This window comes from Pungitius pungitius, chromosome 19 (genome assembly GCF_949316345.1).
Source record: "Pungitius pungitius chromosome 19, fPunPun2.1, whole genome shotgun sequence".
NCBI classification, from domain to species: Eukaryota; Metazoa; Chordata; class Actinopteri; order Perciformes; family Gasterosteidae; genus Pungitius; species Pungitius pungitius.
The window spans coordinates 14,396,531-14,416,124 of NC_084918.1; the positions used below are offsets into that span (position 1 = coordinate 14,396,531).

At 47.0% G+C, this 19,594-nt stretch overlaps 3 protein-coding genes across 4 annotated transcripts; 2 read left to right on the forward strand and 1 right to left on the reverse strand.

The window, feature by feature from the left end:
- Nucleotides 1–150: 150 nt before the first annotated feature.
- On the forward strand, nucleotides 151–3,379 carry LOC119198539 (fat storage-inducing transmembrane protein 1). The gene is made up of 2 exons (XM_037455856.2): nucleotides 151–1,673; nucleotides 2,526–3,379. Exons 1-2 carry the CDS (start codon nucleotides 1,384–1,386, stop codon nucleotides 3,172–3,174), a joined length of 939 nt encoding a protein of 312 aa, XP_037311753.2. The 5' UTR covers nucleotides 151–1,383; the 3' UTR covers nucleotides 3,175–3,379.
- Nucleotides 3,374–7,808, reverse strand: psme1 (proteasome activator subunit 1). Of its 2 annotated transcripts, none has more exons than XM_062559135.1 (11): nucleotides 7,572–7,808; nucleotides 7,240–7,272; nucleotides 7,096–7,158; nucleotides 6,848–6,949; nucleotides 5,766–5,823; nucleotides 5,520–5,620; nucleotides 5,252–5,320; nucleotides 5,062–5,129; nucleotides 4,395–4,449; nucleotides 4,162–4,248; nucleotides 3,374–3,570 (listed from the first exon to the last, which is right to left on the reverse strand). In XM_062559135.1, exons 1-11 carry the CDS (start codon nucleotides 7,608–7,610, stop codon nucleotides 3,490–3,492), a joined length of 756 nt encoding a protein of 251 aa, XP_062415119.1. In that variant the 5' UTR covers nucleotides 7,611–7,808; the 3' UTR covers nucleotides 3,374–3,489. The 2 variants fall into 2 exon arrangements, with proteins under 2 accessions (XP_062415119.1, XP_037311754.2); XM_037455857.2 differs by having other exon boundaries at nucleotides 5,520–5,617; nucleotides 7,572–7,807.
- A 3,064-nt stretch (nucleotides 7,809–10,872) lies between these two features.
- On the forward strand, nucleotides 10,873–18,466 carry pck2 (phosphoenolpyruvate carboxykinase 2 (mitochondrial)). The gene is made up of 11 exons (XM_037456082.2): nucleotides 10,873–11,236; nucleotides 13,823–14,035; nucleotides 14,125–14,309; nucleotides 14,824–14,894; nucleotides 15,094–15,229; nucleotides 15,320–15,507; nucleotides 15,798–15,960; nucleotides 16,061–16,276; nucleotides 16,663–16,800; nucleotides 17,078–17,173; nucleotides 17,344–18,466. The coding sequence occupies exons 1-11, from the start codon at nucleotides 11,205–11,207 to the stop codon at nucleotides 17,811–17,813; spliced, it is 1,908 nt and encodes a 635-aa protein (XP_037311979.2). The 5' UTR covers nucleotides 10,873–11,204; the 3' UTR covers nucleotides 17,814–18,466.
- Nucleotides 18,467–19,594: the final 1,128 nt, after the last annotated feature.

Sequence of the window (19,594 nt, forward strand, 5' to 3'; positions counted from 1 at the left end):
GTTATTGAGAAGCGATGACTTTGTTCGATGTTTTCATATTAACGGGCTCGTGACTCAATTGCCGTGAAGGGAGGTCTAAATGTAGATCAGTGTTTGTTGTTTGCACTAATTACTCCGTCACACTGAACAAACTTCCCGTGCAGCTTCATTCGCCCAGCAGCACATAACAGACAACTAAACAATTAGATGCTCCGGGACCCCAAAGCAGAGGCGCTCCAAGGTCGCCGTGGTGACAGCAACGCCGTTAAGTGGTCTAAAATTAGAATGATTCCTTCCTCCGGTTTTTCGTTTACACTCACTGTTCCTCCTTAATACAATGCTTAAAACACCAACCAGGCGGGGGGGGGGGGGGGGTAATAATGCAACATCTCAGTTCCAGTTTCAGTGAAAGGAAAAAGCTAGAAGCAAGAAGAGAACGCAGCTGCTAAGCTGACTTCCGCATCTCACTCACCGAAAAAGCCAAAAGAAGAGTTCAAAGATCCTCCACTTACACGCCATCATGTTTTTTTTTTTTTTTTTTTAGCACTCACGATATCATTACGCTGTTAGAAATGCATCATTCCTGCGTAAAACAAATGGCTTCTCCCTCACAGACTCCAGCAGCGCTTCTCTTCGCATGGATATGCGGTCCATGAGAGGCAGCGGGACTGAATGTTCTGGTGGAAGCCGCTCCAGCGGCTTTTATTGAGCATGAGTCCCACAGAAAGAATAAATTCACTCATTTTGGCTCCTGCGAGTTGAAGAGGTTTAAGAGGCTCTGGCTCGGCCTCCGGGCCTGGAAATGAAGGAGACTGAAAGCGCTTTGAGAAATGCAGCTGTTCGTGGCGCCAAATGGAGACTGGCAGCAGTTTAGGACTTAAATTAGTTTTGGCTCCAGCAGCTGATTCCTAGAATGGAGAGACTGGAGGAGAACCAGAGGCGGAGCCAAACCACCCGCTCTGTGTCACAATGATTCTTCATGCAGGAAAACACTAGAACCTTTTTTTTTTTTTTTATCTGAAAATATAATTATAAAACCCCTGAAAGTCTAATAATGAAGTCGTTGACCATCATACACACGGTGTGTTTTACTTTTGAGTCGGTTGCCAGCCGCGTGGATCAAATTCACTGAGCATTAGATCATAGATTTTAGAATAATGGGGTCAGCTACAGCAGCAGCTGTCTCTGTGTCTGTGTCTGAGTTGGGGGAGGGCGTCCGAGGGGAGAGAGAGAGAGAGAGAGAGTGTTGGATCTGTATAAACCATGTGTTCTCCTGCACGCCTGACAGTGATAAAGTAGCAAGGCTCCCGGAGTAGAGCTGGAGGGCCTTTACAAGACAAAAGAAGAGGAAAACACCTTCATTTTCTAAAACTAGACGAGGTGTCATCGAGGAGCAGATCGAACATGGGTGCCCGGACTGAGAACTCCTCCTCAGAGGGCTTCTCACCAGAGATCACCTTGGGGAAGTTACGCGAGATGGCCGCACAGGTGATACTGTTGGGGGAACTGCTCCTCGGGCTCCTGGACGGCGCTCTGGTGTTTGTTACCAACTCGCTGGCGGGGATTTTAGGAAGCAGCTCGCTCAGACGCCATTTCCACCTGATGCTGTCCTCTCTGGTCCTGTTCGGTCCTCTGCTGAACATCTGGGTGTCAAAGTACAGCATCTTCTCCAACGGCAACCACTACCTGTACAGGTACAGCATGGGTGTGTTGCTACTTTTACAAGCAAAATGTCTCATTTAGAGCTACTGTGCTGCTGTTAATAAGGAATAAAGTGGTTGCATGCAGCTTTGAAACAGTTGGATTAAAGTAAAGTCAAAATTGAAAACGGCACTTTCACACCCAAAATCGTGCGGGAGGAATATGTTTGCTGCTATTTGACACAATAAGAAGTCTATAAACTGGAAATCATGACTTAATTAAAAAAGAATTGTATTAATCCCAAAGAAGTAAAATAAACAAACCGAAGAAATAATCCTTTAATGCAACTGATAGAAAACAAACAATGGTACATTTGAATGTACATGCTATTATTACATGTACATGTTAATTATTACTGCAAGATTATAACTTTTGAAATAATATTTAGCAAATGAGGTAGAAATGATATTTTGCCCTCATGGTTTTGCCTGTTAAACAGCTTAAAGGCTAATGCTAGCTAACGTTAGCACACATTTAGGCTCCCTAGTACTTGTTCCTCACGATTTAGCATTATGCTGACAATTTAATCAACAGTATGTTTATTCATTCCTCCATTGTAGGGCCAATGTTACAGTGTAAGTTAATATACATGAACCGAATGCCCATGAGGCTTTGGTCTGGTTATTCACAGGTGTGTGTGTGGACACTAAAAGATGAACCCTTGTACCCTGACACATGCATTGCAGTGGTGTCTATGCGTTGAACTACGTCCACCTGGTGAGGTTCCGGTGGATTTGATTGGCTGGGGGCCAAACATTTATTTGCACTTCATTACATTGTTGCCGTGTTTTCCAAGGATTCATACTGTGACCTTTCGTGCAACTCTGGTCTTTGCTGTCTTGCAGGAAGTTCTTGAAGTCCACTTGGGGTTGGACCTGCGTCCTCACGAGTTCCTTCATCCTTCTCCTCTCCATCTCAGCCCGCCACCCCCCTTCTCTCCTCCTCCGCCACCTCTCTCGGATGGGGGCGGTCGGGTTGCTCTGGTGGTGCTGTCGGCGTCTCCTGACCTTGCTGGAGGACGCGTCGGGAACCTGCTACGAACCCATGACCCCCAGCCAGGAGGTTCCAGGCCCCGCCTCCTCCGCCCAGCCCCTGCTGCTCCTGCACGAAGACCAGACCAGAGCCTCGTGCCTCAGCGCCAACATGGTGTGGAGAGGTCACGAAATATCCCAGGACGTCCTGGTGGTCAGCTTGTGCTGCCTGCTGCTTGTGGAGGAGATGTCCGTCTTCGGTCTTCACCTGGCCCAAGCCAAGGCTCTGCGGAGGCCGCCCGGCGCCCCCCTCCGCTTCATCTTCCTCCTGTGTGTACTTCTGCTCGCCGTTTGGATCTTCCTGCTGATGTGCCTGCTCGCATACTTCCCCAAGTTCCCCTCCCAGCATCTGGGAGGAGCTCTGGGCTACCTGGTATGGAGGGGACTCTACCAAGGGTGGTTCAGACTCAAAGCCAGCCCCGGTTTGCCGGCAGAGGGACCGTTCACCAAGCAGCCTCAGTAATGTGAAACCTTCAGTAGATAACGTTTGGGTGGGAGTGGTTGTGATCTTATAAGCTCAGACTCAAAGCTGTGGAGTCAGAAGGGCTCCTGATTGGCGGGGGGGGGGGGAACCTGTATGACAACACTATGTACCTGTGGCATCACATGGATGGAATGACACATTCCATTGGACAGAAAAAAAGAAAGAAAACAAGTTTTGGAGTTGTTCTGCTTTATTGTGTAATTTGAACCAGCACATGGCAGAGCGGCTGTTTAGTTACTTGAGTGTCATACTACAAAAAGTTGCATGTTGTAAGCCTGAGGGCATCCCGGAGTCTCAGTAGATCAGAGCCTTGCCGTCTCCTTTGGGCTTCTTGATCTTGTCATAGTTCTTGTTAATGATGTCAAAGAGCACAGCCTGCAGAGAGAGGGAGACCATCAGTGGAAATGTAGTGCTATGAAGCTTTGAGGAGGAGAGGAGAGACGTAAAGGGCAGAGGCAGAATAGAGAGAGAGAGAGAGAGAGAGAGATGGATGCCCAGTTTGAGAGCCGTGATTGAGGGGGAACGGCTCCTCTCATCATCACCCGCACTGCCTTGTTCACTGACAGCTTCAAACACAGGAGGACAATAGCCAGAGAGCGAAGACAACGGGGATTAATGGAGACAAGATGGAGAGCTGATCAATTCAACGCAAGCCCAGCAATTAGTTTAATTACCCTCCATTAAGAAGAAATGGATTCCATTTAGGCATCATCCCTGCTGCCGGGACACGACCGGAATCTTTTTATGAATTTGTGCACGGTTGTGTTCAAAGCACAGTGCATGACGGCAACAGATGGTGATTTACGTTTGATACGTGCGATTTACATCCAGGTGACATGAGCGCAGGCTGCAGTGCACTCACGTCGTCATGATCCGCCACGTGGCGACAGTTTTACTCGGATTTAAACCATTTATTAGCTGTTTCTACATAAAGGCATGAAAAACAACAGGGTGGAGGCCTCTTACATATGTGCTGCAGATTTCCAAGATCACGAGGCGGAGCTCACAGTACTGGTACTGGTCCAGCTCATGGACCAGCTGTCTGTAGTCTCCCTGCAGCAGGAAGCACACAGCACGCACTTTATATGCAGCCCAAATTGTACCCAATTTATGCAGAACACTGTCATCAAAACGCTTTGTTTTACACACATGTAGAACATAGAGCGTGCAGTGAGTAGAAAATGAACTGGGATACTGACCACGTGGGACAGTTTGGAGGCTTTGGCCACAGCGTCGCCTCTCTCACTGTAATACCTGGGGGGACAAGAGGCACAACAGCATGTATTCCCGTCTGAACATCTTTAGTATCAATGAGTGTCCAGTTTGGATTCAAGCCAATTTGAGTGCCTCATTCTCAGCTTCCTAAGTAGTTTGGAAACTTGCTAAAAAGCCAAATTGTAATATAAGAGTATGTAAACTTACCCTGTAATGTCTGTTACACAGTAACATTCGTGTCTTTGCTCACATGAGCTTACATTAGTAACTATAAGCAGGTTCTGGATGAGCACAGTGAGCTTTATCGTTAACTTATTGAACCTTTGATTTGTGAGAAAGACTGTTTTTACTTTTCTTGAATAACTGGTTCCTCCATATCTCCCTGATGCATAAACCCATTGTACAGACTTCCTCTGGTGGTCGAAATTTGAGATTTTCAAAAGCCTGAAAGCTAATGTAACTCTTATAAAAAACGGTGTTCATTTATTATGGCAATTTGTATCTCTCTTTTTTAGGTCTCAACAACTAACATATGTTACTGCTAAGGTCGGTTCATCTCAGCAAATTCCCATTCATTATTCTGTGGGACTGCATATTTGGTTTTTACCTTTACAATAAAACAAATCCACCAAAGTTGATTTGGGCTCTTACTTTGAAATCTGAGTTTGGAAGCCCTCGATCCTTGTGCGTGTGTTGGTCAGCAGCTCGAACACCTTCTCCTGTTGGACAAAAGCACACAAACAACACATTTTCCAGAGAATCTTTGTACTGCTTTATTAAAAAATGTCAAATGAATACAATTTTTAACCCCCCCCCCCCCCCCCCCCCTCGGGCTACCAACCTGGACAGCCACTCCAAAGTTGTTCCCGTCTTCAATTTTGGGGATTTGGAGCTGCACCCACATCGACACCTGCCGGGGGAATTGAAATGTATTAAAATGCGAGGTTTTGATAGTGTTGCTTTGTCCTGTGATTAAAGCTGCAAGACGCCACGTTTGAATCCTCCTCGTAAGCACACACGTTCCTCCCACGTGTCGAGCACTCCACGGGTGAAGGTAGCCGCCACATTTAGGCTGAATTCTTTGTGCAAGCTGAAGCTAACGGACTGACCACGTTGAGCTTCTCCTTCAGTGTCTGGATCTGAGGCTTCACCAACTGCAGGAGGCTCTCCACCCGCTCGTTGGTGCAGATGGGACCACAAGTGGGCCCTGCTGGGCAAAAGCATGAGCAAACATTGTCCATGAGTCAGTAAACTGCAATTAAAGAGGAACGATAACAGGTTATTCTTGTTCAATGGTGACTGTGTCGCGGAGACCACTGCAGTGTTTGTTAATCGCTCGTCATCTTCGTCGCTACCTGAGTCTTCGTCCTCTTTGTCCTCGTCCTTGTCCTTCTTCCCCTCCTTCGCCTCCTTCTGCAAAAGAAGAACAGAAGGCAGCGGGTCAAGAGAGTTTTTGCTGCCTATTAATCTCTCAAGACAGCTCTCCCCGAGTGCTTTTTTTTCTTCGGCTAAATGAATTTGTCAAAACGCTGGAATTTTTGTCTTTGTGTAACAAATGTAACCCAGTTACTGGCTGCTCCTCGCATGCCGCTTCTGAACATCCTCCGTCGGCCCTCGAGCGGGTTCCCCCGAGCCGCTGCATGATCGCAAATATTCTTTCAACCCCCCCACTTTTTTTCTTTTTGCTCCACTTAAAAACTGTTGACATTGGCAGCGTTGCACTTTTTGGGATGAACGTGTGCAACGTGACAGCTGATGATTTGGGATAAAGTAAAGGGTCCTGAATTAATGTCTTATGCTGGAGTGGCTTTTCGGTTTCATTCTTTAAGTCCATGATCCGCAGGTTACTTCTATCTCTTAAATAGGGATTGTTTTCAGTGCTGGACTGATACAAAAAAAAAGGATAATCTGAATAGGATTTAAAGCCAAATCCAAATGCAAAAATTCTGGTTAAATTTAGATTTTTCTTCACTCATCCGAAATAAGAGAGCCCACTCACTGCCAATTTGCAGAGCAGTCCTTGAAAATTACAGCGCAGTTGGTAACCATGGCAACAGATTACTCACTTTTAGTGTAATGCATTCATTCAATATGAAGCACTTAATATAAACCTTTGAGTGAGAATCCCAGTTGAGGCTTAAGAAATTCAACGTTAAAGAAAATAAAATACTTACCTAAGACTCCTCATAGTGAAGCCGGTGACATTTATATAATGTGGCTGTGGCGTTTGCTGTCGATACAACCTCTGAAGCCTCTGCAGGGTTTCTCTTTTTGCCGTTTACGGCATCATTCAAAATTGTGACAACTACTTGCACTCAATCAGACATTCGTTAAACACTCAAATGCATCAACTCACTTCATTTAAGTCTGATTTTTTTTCTTCCCTTTTCCCCCCCCCCGACAACAGAGCCTCAAACCTAGCGCGCCAGGGCCATACCTCCTCTTTCTTCTTGCGCTTGGCCTCCTCCTTAGCCGGGTCCGGGATTGGGATGTCCAGCGGAGCCTTCAGAGACGCCAGGTTGTCACAGCTGAAGGATGTCTTGACAACAAACACAAATGTCCTGTTACTTCAAATGTCCTGTTGCTGCTCTCGAGCCGTCAATCAATTACAGGGAACGTGTTCTCAAAAATACATTGTCCTCGAAGTCTCTGCAGTATGGCTTAATGTCACATATCCATCAATACCTTCAACAGCACCTGCAGCTCCTCAATCTTCACAGGGAAAAATTTGGATACCAAGTCTTCCGCCTGTTGTGTAAAATATACATTATACAACGTGGTCATGACACAAAGATGAATTCATGGGATTGGTGACTATTGGATAATTACCTCCTTCGTAAGTTTTTGGCAGAAGTCATCCACCTGCAAAGAAGAGATCACGTGATTAGTAACGCAATGCAATGTATTTTAGTTTCCTCTGTGCGACGTGAAGGGTACGTTTTACAGACAAGCATCTGTTTCACGCAGACCACCTGGTCACTGACGTCACACCGAGTGACCCCCCCTGCTGTCCGCCTGGTTATAACAAACACTCTCCCTCCCGGGTCTCACCTGTCCGCGTCACGGACACGCCACATTAGTGGCTTTGAAATGTCGGTGAGGTGGCAAAGAAGGAAGCAGTGGCGTTACATTGGGTCCCAAGAGCAGATTTCCGCGCTCACCTGCTTCTTCGAGTCGAGACGAATATCCAGAGACGCCATGTTTCGTCTCCGTTGGTGACAAGTTTCGGGATTAAGTTTGTGGAAGTTTACACTTTAGTTACACCGTGGAGGATAATGAAACGCTGTTTAGTTGTGCAATTCGACGCCGTACGTAATGCTCACGGTTACTCAGCGGAAAAAGCGAAAATGAAAGTACGTTTGGACAGTTCCGTACTTTCCCCTAATAGACAATGATTCTGTTGCATTGTGGGACTTGGGGTTTTTTAAAGGAAGATTTGTCGTTGGAGCGGTGGCGGAAAGGTGAAATTAAAATGCTCCTCTCTTTTGTTAAGTCATAAAACATTAACGTTAACATAGAAAAGCTGTTGAATGAAATACATTGAAGAAAAAATTGAATGACATGGATGGAAAAATGTTTGATGAATAATCAATGCGCGCTGACGTGCTCCATATTGCAAAGGTTTTTGCTAATAATTCTGAGCTTTTCATTTTTTCTGTTCTGACTGTGTCCACTGGGTGATGCTGTTGTTCCAAATGAGAAAATGAGTGTAGAACCACAGGGTGGGGGGGGGGGGGGGGGGGGGGAGAATAACATCATCAAAGTAAACCTTTTAATAATTTGCTAATATGAGCGGTTGTTCATGTGTGCTCTTTCATCCAGTCCGGCCCAGTCAGGTTGGAGACTAAAACAAATACAGGATCCACAGTGGGCACTAAGGATGTCAGCGCCTCCCATCGTAAACACAGTTACCAAAGTCATGTGCACTGGTGCATCCCGCCATCATCAACATACTGTTATACTCAGACCTCTCATGTCTGGAGAGGAACAGACGCCCACTCAGATTTAGTCACACAGCCGGCAAGTAGGCGACGACCTCTGCATGAATCTTTTTAATATTTGTCTGGACATCTGCGTAGTCCAACACAGCGAGACGAAAAAATTAATACATCACTCATCAGGCGTGTAGAACTTGGATCCAAAGGGTAAAGGGTGAACTTGTTTACAGTGCCAGTACCATTAGTCATTGACTCTTTGATTTGAAAGAGTAAGAGATTAAAGTCAGCGTGTTGTGTTCAGCGAGGCAGTTGAGAAATACCGTGAACAAAGGTTGTGTGTACGAAGAAAAGTGGGCAGGGAGAAACGGGAGGTGGTGGAGAGGGGAGAACTTCAGAATTTGGGACCAACTCAGTAAATAATCTCTTGTGCGGTGGGACTTCAACAGCCCCCCCTTCAAAGTAAATTGTCTCAATGTACAATTCATCAGTCAACAGAATAATAATGTCTTGTGCATGTATTATTGCATGTGCATGTATTATTTTAATATAGTTGAAATATTTTGCAAACTGCTTTACTCAAATCAGGCTGCAAAATAAATGCACTATTTAATGTAAAGTCTTTGAGCAGCAATTTCATCTTTGTGAACGACAGCAATAAAACGTCTTTGATATTCCTCTTTAATGAAGCACAGTCCAGCTTGTAAAGACAGCTTCCATTGCACATCTCTCAGAAGGACAATTGCAAATAAAACAAATATGACCTTTGGAAACAGCTGATGGAAAAATGGAACAGATAAAAATTCTACCAAAATATCAGGGCACCGAACCCCGATTCAAGGACACAAAGTCACAGTTTGGCATCTGATCTGAATAGTTGTCTTAAGACTTAAAGCTTTGGTAGAATTAGTTTCTAATGGGAAGTCAGTGTGCAATCTAAATCCTCATCATTTAGTTGTCATTTAGTTATTATCCAGTTGGTTGATTTATCAGTTGATCATTGACTGGGAAATTGATATCAGAGTTCAGTCATCCACAGTTTTCTGGGTGATTTAATTTAGAGACAAACGACTACAGCACTGACATGTTCTCCAATTTATATTGTTCTATCTTCATCACATTGCAGGAAGTTATTTTATTCTCATTTAGATGCCTCTGTGTAACTCTGGCCTTTAAATAACGGGGTGAAACAACCTCACAGAATGAGACTTAAACTCAAAAAGCGTTCAAAGTGTGATTAGCCACGCCTACTTTTAGCAGACACATGTGATTTCTAAAGGCTGAAGCCATCGAAATCATACAAGGGGCTCATTAATGCCACGTGGCTAAATGATTGAAGCACGTCACAGCCATTTATGGCCTCTCGTAGGTTTTTGCCAGTTGCTGCGTTTTTTGAATGCTGCCTTTCAGAACCATTGAACGCCGCTGAGGCCGTTCAGCACGTAGCCATTCACTCATTGTGAATGAGTGCGTGTTCTCCACGTGCTCTGGGAGTCTCTATGGACGGCTGCTGACTCCGCAGGCCCCCTATCAGAGAACATGAAGGGCCAAAGTTTCTCTCTTTATCTCGTTTCTACAGTATATACCTCTGTGCAGCCCCCCCCCCGTCCTTTCACTCCGCTATGCCACCAACTGGTGAAGTTCAGCTTTCCCCCAAAGTCCAGTGAGAGGAAGACTGAGAGGAAACTCACTTTCAGAAACTGTTAACATACTAAGTAATGGTCCTGTGGGCTCATGTCTGGAGGTCAGAACTGTTTCACCCTGACTATCGTTGTCAAAATGATGATTAGGATGAACTAAAACCTCAGTGGGCTTCTCTACAGCGTTCGCTAGTCCGAAGGAAGGGGAAGATTGGCTTTTTTCAGGTTGATTTATTAAAATGTGCTTTTTGCCCTTACAGTTGAAACACTTAGTTCATTAGAAACTACTTTATTTGACGATATGTCACATTGTTGTATTGTAAATGGAAGGATTTGCTGTTCTCTTTGGTCTTAGTTGATCAAATAAACTGGGTTCTGTTAGGGTTAGGGCTTTTCAGTAATGGATGAAACAATAAACCTAATCAGCAAATGAATAGATAATGGAGAAAGGAATAGACCTCCCATAAAACCGTAAACATTATGGTTACATGATCCTGGTCAACTATTAGCAGGTAAAGACACTGTCAATCCACACACTAGATACCAAGCCTGTGTGCAAACAGACAGCATGTGAAGGGGGGGGGGGGGGGGGGCTCTACCAACCAAACCTCACACAATCCTAACGAAGTCCACACACAATGCACAACACCACAGGAACAACGTTAACGTCTAACTGCTACACGTTCACGTGTAAAAGAATGACTCCGTTCAGCAAAAACAGTAACTTTGCAGTCACGTCCACTCGTCACGTCGCGCGCTTCCGGGATGTACGTGTGTGTGTGTGTGTGTGCGCGTGTGTTTGTAGACTCGTGTCAGCCGGGAGGGGCGACCGGTCAGATGGGTCCGTGGTTCGGAGGAGGCAGGACTACGTCATAGACAACCGCCACCCCACTCCACCTTCTCCTCCTCCTCCTCCTCCTCCTCCCTCGATGATGAAGAAGTAACCCGGACCAAGAGTCGCAGGGCGTATTTAGCGCGTGAACACCGGCGTCCTCACTCACGGTAGAAGAGCGGTGAGGCGTTCAGGGACGCTCGTGGAAACTACGTGCAAGCTTGTGGTCCACGTTGAACAAAGTGCAAGGTCCCATCGGAGCTCGGGCATGAGCTGCGACGCGCACTAACCAGCACTGCTCCTCGCCTTCCACCTCCACAGCCCACTCAAATGTGCCCTTTTGCACTTTAATTTGATTTAGAAGTTAGTTTTGTTTTCACGCCGACAATGTCGTGCTTGTTGCTGGGAGTAATACGGAGGTGAGTACTCGTGACTTTTCTTCTAATGGATTCAAAATACCTGTTTTCGGTTCGTGTACACTAAATACTGTTGTTGGATAAGTGAGTCTTTGAGAACGTACAGAATTGGATTACAAATAATACATTAAAAATCTGCCTTTTACAATGCACTCTTAATTGAGGTTTACTGGAACATTTACGTCCAGCATTTGTTTTACACAATAAATGATAATACGTGATTTTATAGCGACGCTACTTTATCTGTGAGATGAGACGCTGCTCGAGGAATCGTCATTCGCTTTGCTCCCTGCTGCAGGAAACTGATGTCATAGACCAGCGTCATTTCAGCGTCACACGGACCAACGCGCGTGGCTTGATTCAACACAACGCTATTCCAGTTGTATTTTATTTTGAAAAAAAAGAAAAGAAAACAACTTTTGTTGCATTCCCTCTCTTCATTCCCCCGCAACCCCCCCCCCGCCCCCCTCCAGGCTATGCGATGCCACCCCATCACACGGGGACCCCGGAGTCCACGTGAGGGCCCCCACACCCCATGGCATCGTGTGGTTGCTGCTGTTGTGTGTTTTTTTTTCTTAGTCACAAAGGATGCATGTCAGCCAGGGACTGACCTCGTGTTAGTGCACGCCAACAGTTAACGTCTTGAATGTCCTGGTGCCTGTTCCGCGTGTTTTACTCCACTCGCGCGTGCGCGTGTGTGTGTGTGTGCTTGAAAAGTGTGGCCAACGTGTGCATCCTTCCCTGAAGAAGGGGCCGCTGGCCTGGATCAGAGAGAAGGAAGGGAGCGAGGAAGGAGGAAGAGGAGGAGGAAGAGGAAGAAGATGAAGGGGAGGGGGTGATCGGCGCGTGAGGATTGGCTTGTTGATTTGGAGGTGTGTTCAGGGCAGGAGTTGCCCAGCTGGATGCTATAGGCCCTTGGAATGGAAGATCGAAGTGATCTGTTCATTGACATTCTTTCTTCTCCTTTTGGACCACCTCCCTTATTTCACAATGTGCAACCCCCCCCCCCCCAGCCCAGACACACACACCCCCAGGCCCCCAGAAACATATGAAACAATGCTGTCCCTTTAATGCTTTAAAGTAGCCTCATCTGAAACGTTTCTGTCAAAGCTCATCACTGGATAGGTCCATGTTACACATTGTTAAACATACCTGTGCTGGGTCTCGACAGGTGTGGGGGATGGGAGGAGGATAGGGAGGGGGGGGGGGGGCAAAACAAAAGCCTGAGGAGCATAACTTTTGGGTGGGAGGAGGGGTTGGGTTGAACTGGGAGCAAAAGTCATCGCAGCCCGAAAATAAATCTCAACAAAGCTGTTAATCCCGTCCGACTGCTTTGGCCTTTTGTTTTGCTTGTGCTTTGGCGAGCAAAGGAACAAACAAAAAGCGATTTTTATCTTCAGCTCAGCTCGCTTGTTTCTGGATCACATCGAAGCGGTTACGGTTATTGGTGGCACCCCACAGTGGATTATAGGTAATTGATTTTGGAAAGTAGAGGAGACGTGTGGAGCTGATTTAGCAAATTTCTTTGGCCTTCCATCGCTAAAGGTCAAATTTTGGAGGCTGAGATGAAACCGTCATGTTTTGTCAGATGCCCGTCAGCGACTCCCTGTTCTGTTCGGTTCTGTTCTGTTCTGTTCGGATCAAGGTCAAAGAGTCCAATGATCCTCAGAAAAGTGACAGTTTTCTGCCACATGTCGGCGTTGTTTTCCCTCTTTAGCCCTTGGGCCGAAATACCTTTTCTTTCTCATTTCTTACTACGACTGCTGCTCAGTTCTGTGTCCTTGGGGGGTGGGGGGGTGGGGGGGGGGGGCATGTCTGTAATGAGGTGTTTGGCGACTACGTAGGCCGCAGCCATTCCAAAATCATTATCAAGGCTATTAATCCCTTGATAGAAGATGAATCCAGCTGCGTCTCTCCCTGTAACCTCAGACTCTGTTCATCATTAATTGCTCCCACATTAATGGTTAAACGCGGCCCAGGTCACTTGTTGAGGAGTTTGAACCCTGTGGTTAGTCGTCTCTCTGCTCTTTGGGCCCCCCCGTCTCGCTGTGAATGTGTTTGTATAATGGTGCCCTCAGTGCAGCCAATCAGGAGCCTGCACTTAATGGGACCACCTGGTTCTCTTTGACACAACAAAGCGTCCGATTTGCCCTCAACGGTCAATTCATGGTTGAATATAGTTTTGGACCAATTGTGCTCTAATGCTTATTTTTGCCCCCCTCCCCTCCCTCCCATATTCAAAGAGGTCATCAACACTGTCCACAGACAATGGAATAGACAATGTGTGTGTGTGTGTGTGCGCTTTGTTATCTAACATGGACAGTGCTTCCAACAGCTTGCACATCCACTGCCCCCCGTTTGTGAATATTGTGTGCATCTCCAACAATAGGCTGACCCCCCCCCCCCCCCCTCCCTCTTCTATGTGGAGAAGTCAGTTTGAGGCTTTCAGGTGGCGCTAACGCTGTAGCAGAAGCATCTTGCTGTCACATGAAACGGCGTCCTTTAAACTGCACGAGGTTGGAATCCCCCCCCCGAGGGAAAACCCCTCAAAAACAAACCGAAATGACTGAAATGCGGGATCTCTTTCAGACATGGCGGTGTCCGGGCAAGTGTCGGCGTGCGCTCCCTGGCCTCCGTCCCATCGCTGCCCCCGGCGGTGGCAGACTTCGTGCGGCGGGCGGCGGACGAGTGCAAGCCGGCCAGGGTGCACGTGGTGACGGGCACGCCGCAGGAAACGGCCAACATCCTGGCCGGCCTGGAGATCGAGGGGATGGTCAAGAAGCTTCCCAAATACGAGAACTGGTAAGGGCTCTGAATCGCCTGTGTCCCGAGGGCACGCATGCGGCGCTCGGCGCTCGAGTGCTGAGCCCCCTGTGGACTTTGTCTCGCAGCTGGCTGGCGCGTACCGACCCGAAGGACGTGGCTCGGGTGGAGAGCAAGACGGTGATCGTGACCAAGAGCCAGAGGGACACCGTCCCCATCCCCGCCGGAGGGGCGAAGAGCCAGCTGGGCAGCTGGATGAGCGAGTCCGACTGGCAGGCGGCCCGACAGGAGCGCTTCCCGGGCTGCATGGCAGGTAGGCTGCTGCACGCGGGGGGGGGGGGGGGCGTTAGCGGTAATGGCCTTTTTAGGGTGCATCGGCAAGTTGAATGTGTCCTTGAATGAGCCTGATTTATTCAGCCGTTAACAATAATAATGTGGTAGATTTCTGTTTTTTAATGGAGTCCTTTACTCCCTATCGAGAGATAACCATGTTCAGATATTGGAATTGAACATCTCTGGGGGCAACACTTGGTGTCCCACAAGCGGCGTGCTGTTTACTTCTTTATCTTCTTCTTCGCTGCCGTTGTTCCTGCGTTTTTATTTCATTGGATGGTTCCGCATGTTCCCCTTGTCTTTGTGCACTAAAAACATCTCATTAATGCCACCAGCTGTTGTGACCTCCACAAGGTGCTCTTCAAGAAAAGGGTTCTGATATCTCTGACCTAATATAGACACAGACCCTGATGATTGATCAATGCTGCCTGTAGTGAAGATAAATAAAGCAACTAATGTGTTGTTGTTGGTGCTCCTATGTGTCCCCTCTGCAGGTCGGACCATGTATGTGATTCCCTTCAGTATGGGTCCTGTGGGCTCGCCTCTGACTAAATACGGTGTGCAGGTACTGAGTTTGCTCTGCCACACTTTATACCCACAGGAACATAACACGTGTAATAAAGCAACTGGGCAGCTGTAAAAACCCTTTGATTGGTTGCTGTGATTTATTGGTTCGGCAGCATATTCTAATGGATTTCTGTAGCACTTCATGGCTTTATTGCTGGTTGTGCATCAGGGCGATAAACGTTGTGTTCTGCTTGAAGGTGACCGACTCTCCATACGTTGTGGCCAGTATGGGGACCATGACCCGTATGGGCACACCTGTGCTGAACAAACTGTCCGAGGGGGCGGAGTTTGTGCGCTGTCAGCACTCTGTGGGACGGCCTCTGCCGCTCAAAGGTACACATCCTCACAGCAAGGAACCAGTCGTTTGAGGGCTTCTAGTTGCTTAAAGTGATCTCACACACCCTGGTGTTCCCCTCTTTGAAGCCCCCCTTGTCAACTCGTGGCCCTGTAACCCCGAGAAGGTGCTGATATCTCACCTGCCGGACACCAGGCAGATCATGTCCTTCGGCAGTGGCTACGGAGGAAACTCCCTCCTTGGGAAGAAGTGCTTCGCCCTCCGCATCGCCTCGCGCATCGCCAAGGACGAAGGCTGGCTGGCCGAACACATGCTGGTGAGCGAGAGACGATGCTGCCTCGGTGCTTCAGTGGGATCTGTGTCCTAAGATGTGTCGGTCAGCTTCAAATCATTTGAGGGATGTAACCATTCTTTGATTGATCAGTCAAGTTCTATTTAAACAGAGAAACATGTGACATGTAATCATGTATAACTAATTAGGTCTAAATGTGGAAACGATATTGATTGGCCAGTACCAACGTATCATCCTGTGATGGGATTTACTTTGGCCAGAATGAAATTGTTATTTGTATTACTCATTGTCATTCTCTCCCCCCCCCTCCTCAGATCCTGGGCATCACCAACCCTCAGGGGGTGAAGCGCTACGTGGCGGCGGCCTTCCCCAGTGCCTGTGGTAAAACCAACCTGGCCATGATGAAACCAGCTCTGCCCGGCTGGAAGGTGGAGTGCGTGGGCGACGACATCGCGTGGATGAAGTTTGACAGCCAAGGTGAGGGGGGGGGAGGACACACACACACACACACACTCACACACCATGGCTCTCGCGGGAGGCGTGTCTTTGAAGCCACGTTCCTCCCGTGCCTCTGCAGGGAAGCTGAGAGCCATCAACCCGGAGAACGGTTTCTTCGGCGTGGCCCCCGGCACCTCCGACAAGACCAACCCCTACGCCATGGCCACCATCGCCAAAAACACCGTGTTCACCAACGTGGGCGAGACCAGCGACGGAGGAGTGTGGTGGGAGGGCCTCGAGCCCCCCGCAGCTGGGGTCACGCTCACGGACTGGCATGGGAAAACCTGGCAGAAAGGTGACAGCGGCGTGTCCGAACCTTAAGAGGGAACCGCTTTCAAATGAATCGGTTTCAGCGCATTGTTGAACACTCTGCAGTTTTACTGCTTCAACCTGAGGTGGAATTATGTGTTCGTTTCTCTCCCCCGAAGCAGTTCAGTCCCATCTTGAATAATAGATTAAGAATAAGCCAATGACGCACATTAGTATGTAGTACCATTCCTTTTTCCCAGTTAAATCAAACGGATATGTAGAGAGTGAACAGCTGTAGAGAACACAGCGCCATTTAGTGGTGTGTTGTAGAAATGCACTTCATACAAAAGGAGAGACTGGTGGATCAAAATCATGGACCATTATATTCTGACGTAGATTATTACAACCTGTTTCCCTTTTTTATGAAAATAGGAAGCTCGACCCAGTGTGCCCACCCCAATTCCCGCTTCTGTGCCCCGGCGGCTCAGTGTCCCATCATTGACCCCCAATGGGAGAGTGCGGAGGGCGTTCCCATCGACGCCATCATCTTCGGTGGCAGGAGGCCGGAAGGTCGGTGCTGCTCTCAGAGCTTTTCTCTCAATAATCGCAGACTTTGTTTGAAAAGCTTTTTCATATACGTTTGACCATTCGAAAGCATCTACTAAGTTAGTCTTGTGTGGTGTGACTGTTACAGAGGGAGAGGTAAAAGTATCTTACCTTAATCTACAAGTCTAACTTGCATTGGAACCAGAAAAGAAGACATCATGCAAAATGACTGTGCTTGTGTTGTAGTAGAGCAACACCTGAGCAGCTCTGCATTAAACGGGTTCACACGTTGCCGTTGCAGGAGTCCCTCTGGTGTACGAGTCTTTCAATTGGCAACACGGAGTCTTTATTGGAGCTTCTATGAGGTCTGAAGCCACGGCGGCTGCTGAGCATCAAGGTAATGAAGCACACACCTGACCTTCATGTGGTCCAAATCCCACAGTTCTGTTCTGGTTTACCATTTTCGTTTGAGTAGTCATCGTCTGGGAGATATCACCCTCGACAGGCTTTTCCCATTGATGAGGTGTTTTTGGATAGCACTGCTTAAGCCACTTGTTTATTCTCCAGGCAAGGTGATCATGCACGACCCCTTCGCCATGCGGCCGTTCTTCGGGTACAACTTCGGCGACTACCTCGCCCACTGGCTGAGCATGCAGACCCGAAAGGCCCCCACCCACCTGCCCAAGATCTTCCACGTGAACTGGTTCAGGAAGAACCCGGCGACCGGCGCCTTCCTCTGGCCCGGGTTCGGGGAGAACGCGCGCGCCCTGGAGTGGATCTTCAAGCGCTGCGGGCGGGAGAGGGAGGAGGAGGCGGCCAAGAGGAGCATCATCGGCTGGCTGCCAGAAGATGGCGCCATCGACACCAAAGGTCTGGGCAGCGATGTGGATATGGGGGCCCTGTTCCACGTGCCCAGGTCCTTCTGGCAGAAGGAGGCCAAGGAGTTGAGGGCCTACTTCTCCCAGCAAGTTGGAGCCGACCTGCCCGCTCAGGTGGAGGCGGAGCTTAAGGCGCTGGAGGAGCGAGTGCACAAGTAGAAGCCCACGGACAGGAAGTTAGACCGGAGACGGGGCGGTGGTCGCTGAAGACTCAGGATTCAGATCGTTAAGGTGCACTCAGGAGTCACTGGCTGGGTTTACACACACACACACACACACAGAGCTTAGGTCCCCAATATCACTTTATTGGTTTTGTTTATGTAAACATCAACCCTGAGGTTGAGATTTGGCTTAGAAACATCCCACTCAGATTTGGTTTTCACAACATAGTTTGTGAACTGGAAGGCAGGTTTTACAGAGTTCTAGTACTCGCTGCTCAGTCAAAGATGGTTTGTCTCAGTATTTTAATTGTTTGAATATGAATGATTGGATAAATGAAAAGCTCTATCGAATCTGTGTGTTGGTGTGTAAAATAATCACAACCAGTGACTCATGGTGCTCTTTTATGAAGGGAAATCAGTTCGGAATAGAAATGTCAGAGATGAAAAGTCTACAATGCAACAACTAATGAAACATGAAGGTCAGATTTCTTTGACGTTGTTGAACTTATCACATAAAGAAGCTAATGCCACTGCCTCCATTCACTAAAACACATTCAAGACAACCTTGTTGTGCCTTTTGAGACGTTTAACAACTCAACGTTTGGGCTGCTAATGTTTTCAGGCTGAAACCAAAAGATTATTTCTGGAGAATTTTTTTTTTTTAAGTGTATTTTAGCACCCAATCTTTTATTATACTATTGGCTGAGTCTCAGGAAATGCCCTTTCTATTCAGAATTAAGCTTTACATTCAAATAAAATGATATCTAAAGACCATCAAGTACAGTTATCCAGTGGGAATTGTTATGCATAATTCATTCGGCCACTTCTGTAATGTCTGTTTTTAAGTTGTATGATTCTTAAAAGATGTTTACACACAGAATGTGAAATGATGGACCAATAAATGCAACTGAGATTAAGTTGTGTATATATATTTAGTTTTTATTACCTTGCAATTAATACATATCTGGAAATGCAGTAAATTATTTTCTTTTGAAGAAGAAAAATTTAAATAGAATGTGGTTGATGCAAAAATTGTAAAAAAAAAAAACAGAATAGCTCAATGAGGTTTAAAGAAGCCTCTTAAAAAATACAACAAAGGGAAAAACTGAATTACTCAAACATAAAAAAAGGTTAAATCTTATTATAGCACTTGATATATGAACAGCGTTGTCTTATAGTATACATCTGTATTTAGAGCCATGGGACTTTTATTTGTACTGATCTGATAAACAAACCTCACGGTGTCACACAGCAAAATGGACATACTCAAATGAACACTATTGGAGTTAATTTTAACTAGGGCCGGGACTTTAGCGCGTTAATTATGATTAATTAATTACAATGTGAATTGAGATTAATTAATTAAACAAAAAATAACACATTAAACATTTTTAGACTTATTTTTTGCACCGCGGAATGTTTCTCACTGGATGAGTTTCGGAGGACCAAGTAGCGTCCATGACTTCAGACAACAACAAACCACAGTGAACATGAACGAAGAAGCTGACGAGACCGTGTCGCGTGGCCCCGTGAATGGGAAATCTTCTTATAATAAACACACGGATGGAAGCGTCGATAAGAGCGTGGTTGTGTGCAAGCTATGCAACAAGGAAATCACATCGAGCCTCAAGTATCACCTCAACGCAACACAACTAGCTAACAGCTAAACAAACAGCTAGCGTGGACGTTAGCCCGACCAGAGTACAAGGACCCACACCCAACCCACACTGCACCAGATGACTGGTTTAAGGACCAGGGTAACTAAGTCCACGTCTGAAC